General features: G+C 46.5%; 2 protein-coding genes across 7 annotated transcripts; one reads left to right on the top strand and one right to left on the bottom strand.

Moving 5' to 3' along the window:
- Positions 1 to 716: 716 nt before the first annotated feature.
- On the top strand, positions 717 to 1,272 carry LOC124690084 (protein GL2-INTERACTING REPRESSOR 1-like). The gene has a single exon (XM_047223519.1). It carries the CDS (start codon positions 880 to 882, stop codon positions 1,270 to 1,272), a length of 393 nt encoding a protein of 130 aa, XP_047079475.1. The 5' UTR covers positions 717 to 879.
- A 1,116-nt stretch (positions 1,273 to 2,388) lies between these two features.
- On the bottom strand, positions 2,389 to 6,445 carry LOC124692326 (serine/arginine-rich splicing factor 6-like). Of its 6 annotated transcripts, none has more exons than XM_047225673.1 (3): positions 6,223 to 6,445; positions 5,960 to 6,031; positions 2,389 to 4,842 (listed from the first exon to the last, which is right to left on the bottom strand). In XM_047225673.1, exon 3 carries the CDS (start codon positions 4,840 to 4,842, stop codon positions 2,902 to 2,904), a length of 1,941 nt encoding a protein of 646 aa, XP_047081629.1. In that variant the 5' UTR covers positions 5,960 to 6,031; positions 6,223 to 6,445; the 3' UTR covers positions 2,389 to 2,901. The 6 variants fall into 6 exon arrangements, with proteins under 6 accessions (XP_047081629.1, XP_047081631.1, XP_047081626.1 ...); XM_047225675.1 differs by having other exon boundaries at positions 5,960 to 5,999; positions 6,223 to 6,287; XM_047225670.1 differs by lacking the exons at positions 5,960 to 6,031; positions 6,223 to 6,445 and adding an exon at positions 5,659 to 5,931 and having other exon boundaries at positions 2,389 to 3,453; positions 3,514 to 4,842.
- Between the last annotated feature and the right edge of the window lie 195 nt (positions 6,446 to 6,640).

Raw genomic sequence — 6,640 nt, 5'->3', positions numbered from 1 at the left:
GAAGGACGAGCCCGTCCCCGAGCGCATCAAGCAGGAGGTCGTCACCGACGAGATGTACAACTTCCAGCAGTACTACGACGCCTCCGGCCGCCACAAGTACTTCTAGATTAGGTTTAGTTTAAATTTAGACAAATTTCGATCGAATCTATGTAAGTTTGGACGAATCTAATCGAATCTCGTTAAGTTTAAAATTTTCGAAATTTTGTTTGCGGGACGCGACCGGAAGCGACGTCCCCAAACGCGACACGAGCGAAACACATTCCCAAACGTTCAATCTGGCGCGTTTTGAGGGACGCGGCGGGAGATGCTCTTAGCCTGCCAAGTTTATAATTAACCGCAGGCCAGAGGGCTCCAAAGTCACTTGATCATCTCTGTCTCTTTTCGTACTCTTCCCTTCGCTTCCAGTAAGTAGAGCTGCTTCTGCTAATATAAGTAGTAGTAGTACGGTAGTACTAGAGCCTACCACGGATCTGTTCCTCTGTCATGGCACCACCATCTCTCGAATATATAAAACAGAAGCATGAATGCGTGCAATAAACAACCGTGGCACTCCAAGAGAGAGAGCCATGAGGAGAAGTGTGCATTTAAGAAAACCAATTGACCTCCCTCTCTCCGTATGTCCATTTCCCCTATAAATACTTGCAAGCCTCCTCTTCTTCCCCCACCACATCAGCACAAAGGAAGCATCCTCACTTTTTGAGTTTGCAAATCATCACAGAAATCCAAAGACAACGTGCGGTAATACTTTCTCTCAGTTTCTCTTAATCTAGCTATAGCTCGAGCAAACCAGCAGCTTCAAGAAGGGCGTGGCTGACTCTGTTCTATTATGCTGATCATGGATATGCAGGTACCTGACCGACAGCGACCGCCAGGAAGAAGATGAGCCGAGCCAACGGCGGGAGGGGGGCTCGGCGCCTGGACCTGAAGCTGAACCTGTCGCTGCCGGCGCGCGGCGACTCGTCAGCAGCGTCGAGGAGGATTCTGGCGGCGCCGGCGGACGAGGAGTCGTCGCCGAGCTCGTGCGTGTCGTCGGAGAGCGAGCAGCACGGCGGTGGCGGCGCTTTGCAGTGGTCGGACAGTCCCGAGGCGACGTCCATGGTGCTGGCGGCCTGCCCGCGATGCTTCATCTACGTCATGCTCGCTGAGGCCGACCCGCGGTGCCCCAAGTGCCGCAGCCCCGTCATCCTCGACTTCCTGCACGGCGGCAACGGCAACGAGGGCGATGAGAGCAACAATCGCAACCGCTGCGGCGGGAGGAATAGGAAGGAATGAATGATGGACGCAAAGAAGAGCCTCCGGTGATCGGTTGCTCGCGAATGGGTAACCACGCAGCACAGCAGCAAGAAGATTTCAAGACCGCCAGGGAGAACAAGTGGAGCGATCACAAGATGATACTAGGCCGGTCCCAGCAGTTTGATCTCAGTTCTTAGTAGCGAATCGCAGTCTTAAGTAGTAATTCCTGTGCTTCGTTCTCCAGTGTAACCATGATATGTCAGTGCAATGTTTTCAAATCACGGATACACTGGAGAAAATACCGCATAATATTATGTTCCATGGCATACCTTATTCTTCTCTTCCTTGTTGTTCTTGGGTCGTCTCCTGCCAAGACAACCAGAAAAGTGAAACAAGTAATACAGGGAAGAGGACGGTGGATGGATGGGTACTTGCGAGCGTTCACTAATTAACACCGATCATGACGAGACTTGAGATCAGACTAAAATATGCACTGACTGTGTTTAATAGTGATCTGAAGCAGTAGGGGGAGAAGAAGATGGCGCCATGACGCAGCGCAATGAATAGCAATTAAAACCCCTCCGTCACTTCTTGGCCTTAACATAGGTCTGATCTGAATACGTGCGCCGCGACGCGGTGGCCTTAATGGTGCTGCTGCCTTGGTCAACTTTGGCACGACGGTGGATACATTAGATACTACTGTCCACGACGGCGGAAGCCGAGCTCACGCGTGCAACCACCGGACGTCAGAACGCGCCACCGCAACTTGCAGCCGGAATGAGGATTGCCCTAGCCGGGGACTCTCGCCGGTGCAAAGGGGAGCGAAAATCGCGGCGTCAGAAACCTGCGTTTCAACATCTACCAAACACGATGTGATTGCGTCACTTTGCTAACAATTACCGGCAACAACGTTTACATATACCCCTATGGGACACAACATGATCAGAGAAACCACATAGAGGAATCAGCAAGATATACGACGATTAACAGATCGCTCGCAACAGAGGACCAGAATGACAGGGTGACTGCACGGTGTGCAAAAAAACACCAATTTGGGTGTTGCAAAGTTGAGCCTCTGCAGGTAAAACAAAAACCAAAACGCAGTAAAACCATGAGTAGAACACTGAACAGATTCAGATCAAAGGGCTGAATTCATAGAAACAACAAGCCACGAGATTGAATAATTTCACCTAGGCATAACATTGAAAGTGCAACTTCATAATATTGTACTAGTTGAGTAGTCCTACAAGACTAGAACCACAAAAGTAACAGCTTACATGTCTGTTCACCACCCAAGTACACGCACACACACTGGAACAAACCCTTGTTACCATTGCAACTCAAAAGGGGACATGAGATGGAAAGTGCATACCTGAATGCCCAGTAATCACTGTGTGACATGATGGAAGCTCAAGGCGATGCATAGCATTAGCATACATCATATTTTGGTACCCAGCAACTATGCCATGATATGTTTTTTACCTAACATAAGCCTACGATGGAACCACCTCTTTACTTTCTACTTCTACCCTGCCCAGTAACATCCATGGATCACCAAGATTCAAAATAAAGGAGAGCCGGATGATACTATAGCATAACTGGGGCACCAACCTAGTCATCCTCAAAATGCATATTCGCGAGTTTTGGGTAACAGATGGGCTGCAACCCTTAGTGGCGCTCCCACCAGCCACTGCTGCTTCTGACATACTGATCGACGATACCAAACTCTTTGTTCTGCTCAAGCCGTTTACCATAGTTCTCCGTGGAAATCGGACCTTTCTTGCACCGCCGGTAGTAAATAATTTCCCATGGCCACAGGCGCGCGGCACCAAAGTAGTTCTCCACAGTTTGATTCGACAAGACTACCTCACGTGCTTCCACTCCATAATGCTTTAGAGCTGAGACAACTTCACTAGTTGTTAGCTTCAAGGAAATGATCCTCCCCTTTTTCACCACATGCTCCATGTTTGACTTCACTGGTAAAGTGTCCACAGGGTTGGTTGTCTCACCTAGCAATGCATCACCAACAATATCATCAACCATATCCTTGTGCAAGTTGGTCTCTGCATGACCTGAGACCTTAACATCCACACCAGGTACAGGCACATCTCCATTGCTTTGGGCATCCAACTTGGATGAAACAACTGGAACCTCACAGTTTAATCTTGACCCTTCAGCTTCTTGCTTGCAATCATCCATATGTCTGAGTTCAGATCTTGCCTTGATATCTAAATCGCTCACCAGAGGAGAGTTCACCAGAACACCACTGTCTTTATTCCCTGCAGCAGGCGGAGAGTCGCATTTTGGTGAAACAGAAACTGATAACGGACCATGATGGCTGAAATTTGATCTCAGCCCCAGTTTTAAACCTCCAGGCTGAGTTGGCTGAGATGATTTAGAACTAGAATGTGCAGAATGAGATGGGGATTGTGCTCTTGAACGAGGACTGGGAGATCTAGATCTTGAGTACGAGGAATTCCTTTCAGAAGAGAGAGATGGCTCACGAGATCTTTTCAACTTGCTTCCATTATGCGCTTCCTTGGGGGCTTCTGCCATGTTTTCACTCTGAGGTATATGTGTTCTGTCCAATCTAGGCACATCACTCAACTTGGGCGCTCTCCCAGTCCTATCAGAAAATGGTTTCCTGAAATCTTGAACTCTATGATGTCCTCGAGTCATTGGGTCGACATGAGATTCTGGTCGTCTCGTTGAGGGATACCTGAATTTTCTTAGCCTCAGCTCCTCTCTTTCTCTCAAACTGAATCCATCTCCCAGTGTTTTGTAGCAGGTTGGAAGAGCTCTTGATTTACCATGGTTCTGGTCAAAGCGCTCAGCAGGGTGCTTTTGCCACTTCTCAGAATTCCGTCTGTGATCTGCTTTAACAATCTTTTTCTTCTCTTCTCGCTTTCTGTAGCCATGATAAGGTTCAAAACGGTCAAAATCATCATCATCCCCACCATGATTTCCTATTCCAGTCTCGCCCCATCTATCATGTTGAATTGCATTAGCACCACTAGTACCTCCATCATCCATCTTCATCTCAACTGGATCTTCACCATTAGTTTCTCTAGCATCACTAGTACCTCCATCATCGATCTTCATCTCAACTGGATCTTCACCAATACTTTCTCCAGCTTCCTTCATGCCCTCAGCAATTTCATCAGAATCCTTTTCTACTATATCATCAGGGTTATGGCTCTTATCATGACTCATATGGTTATTCTTCTCTTCTACTCCATCGACAGGGTTAAGACTAATACCATGACTTGTAGAGTCATTCTTCTGATCTGCAGGCTCCCTTAACCTCAAATTATCCACACCATCTCTGGACGCCCTTCCATTAGATGACCCAATCTGTCTTGAACTCCTCCTGAAACTGCGAGAATGATTGGGCTGATGTTTTGACCAATTAACAGTTATGCGTCTTCCACAAACAAATGCCCTATGCAGTTGCCGCAAGGCTCGAGCTGCGTCACCACTAGAATCAAACACTGCAAATCCATATCTATCTTTCATCCTCCTCACAGTGCAGGGTCCAAACTTCTGGAAAACATGTTGAAGATCTTGTTCCTGCACAGCTGAAGAAAGCCCTCCAATATGCAATGACATCTGCAATAAGAATTATATGATTCCATAAGAAACATACTGTCACAGTTCCGTAAAAAGAGATGAATGAAGCAACAACCAAGCATTACTAAATGCATAATGAATTTTCATGGTGATAAAGTACAAGTGTACAATCTCAGCCTGAATGTATTCCAATATTCAACTCCGCCAATGCTCACCTGTTTATATGGGTGATCAAACACTGCAATCAACATTTCCATGGCACTTCTCAAATTCTTGTAGTAATTTTAAAGAGTTAGTATTGTCAACTGGAGTTTTGCCAAGTAATCGGAGCTAACACGGACACTTTTGCTTGCACAATTGCCCTCTTGCTATCATTTCAATCATTAAAACTAACTACTAGAAAAATTCAGAATTGAATGGCCGAAATAAGCTTCAGAAAAAGCATGCAACTAAATTTGATAAACCATACATCATCAAGAACCATTTCATGTTCAGGCATAGTCCTTAAGAAGCTGCCTAGAAAAATTCTGAGGAGACTGAAAAGACATAAGAAGGCTCTAATGGGGAAGAAAAGAAACAAGCTTGACACTGCGTTCAAGCTGAGCTGTACTCACATTTCCTCAGTACCCCTTACTGCATCCAGATACCTAAATATGTGACTGCAGTCCACAAACAGCAACTGCAAAGCAAAGCTGCCCCTAACATCAAATACTAGCTCTTTTTATAGTAATACTTCATAGTTCGAACTGAACCTCATATGCAGCACGAGTAACAAACTGAAACAGCAGTTATTTAAAGTATCTATAAAGATCAAGATAGGTGCATCTAAATGTACTAACTAAACACCATCCTTACATTGATGTTCCCACTGAAGAGGTCAAGAAACACTACAACAGATTTCCATGTATCACTTGGAACATCACCCGAACTGGATAGTGTCTCAGCTCTGAACAAATCACTAGTAAATGACCACAATGCTGCAACAGTACAACTGGCGCAAAACATACAAGACAAGAACAAAAACGAAGAAGTGCAGGAACACAAACTACGCAACCCGTGCATACTTACTGTACTAACCACAATCACGCAGGTGAATCTCAAAGAGACAGGTTAATATCTAATTCGGAATGCAGCTGCTAAGAGGTTGAAAATTTACCTTGAGGTGGGTGACCAGAGGATTCAGCTAAGCCTCCAACCTGGTAAGATATAATCTGGCCCAAGTTACGACCTGCTTCAGAAATCACTTTCAGGGCCTAGCAGACAGGGCAAGAAAGGGCACAAATGCAAGAAATCAAGTTCTAATCAACCAAAATCGCTTGTAATTTCCAAAGAAAGGGCCTCCAAGAAACATGGGAGGGTCGCTGAAATTGTGGAAAACCAAGAATCGAAAAATAAAACTAGGGTTCTAGCCGTACCTACCTAGGGTTTAATCCAGCATGCGAAACGAGCGAAGATGAGAAGGAAAAAGAATCTCACAGCTGGAAGGCAGAGAGAAATGGAACCCCGCAGCGACGCCGTCAAATCAGGCCCCCGAAAAATCCTGCAAAAAATCGCGCCTTGCGCCGCGTCCGGATCAAGAAGAAGCAGGGAAGATCGAGAATTGAGTTCTCGAAAAGAATACAAGGGGGTAGGCGAGGAGTGCGGGCGCAAACCTAGATCTAGGAAGCTCGACCTTTGGACTGAGGTCGGGGATGAGAGGCGACAGCCGATCGCTTCCGCTTCGCTCGGACTCCTCCAGTCTCCACGAGTCGCAGCCAACGAAGAGACTGCTGCAGTAGCAGTAGCCTGAGGTTTAGGGCTAGCGGCTGAGCAATCTAGGCCCATAGTCCTTGCTGAC

The sequence above is a fragment of the Lolium rigidum genome, chromosome 2 (assembly GCF_022539505.1).
Source record: "Lolium rigidum isolate FL_2022 chromosome 2, APGP_CSIRO_Lrig_0.1, whole genome shotgun sequence".
Lineage (NCBI taxonomy): Eukaryota > Viridiplantae > Streptophyta > Magnoliopsida > Poales > Poaceae > Lolium > Lolium rigidum.
This window is presented reverse-complemented; position numbering and strand designations above follow the sequence as displayed.

Excerpts from the sequence above, each read along its gene's own strand:
- LOC124690084 (XM_047223519.1), top strand. The coding sequence starts at position 880 with ATGAGCCGAGCCAACGGCGGGAGGGGGGCTCGGCGCCTGGACCTGAAG.
- LOC124692326 (XM_047225669.1), bottom strand. The coding sequence starts at position 5,865 with ATGCACGGGTTGCGTAGTTTGTGTTCCTGCACTTCTTCGTTTTTGTTC. Across the intron at positions 4,843-5,658 it reads TCTTCAGTGGGAACATCAAT|ATGTCATTGCATATTGGAGG; the intron begins GTAAGGATGGTG and ends TTCTTATTGCAG.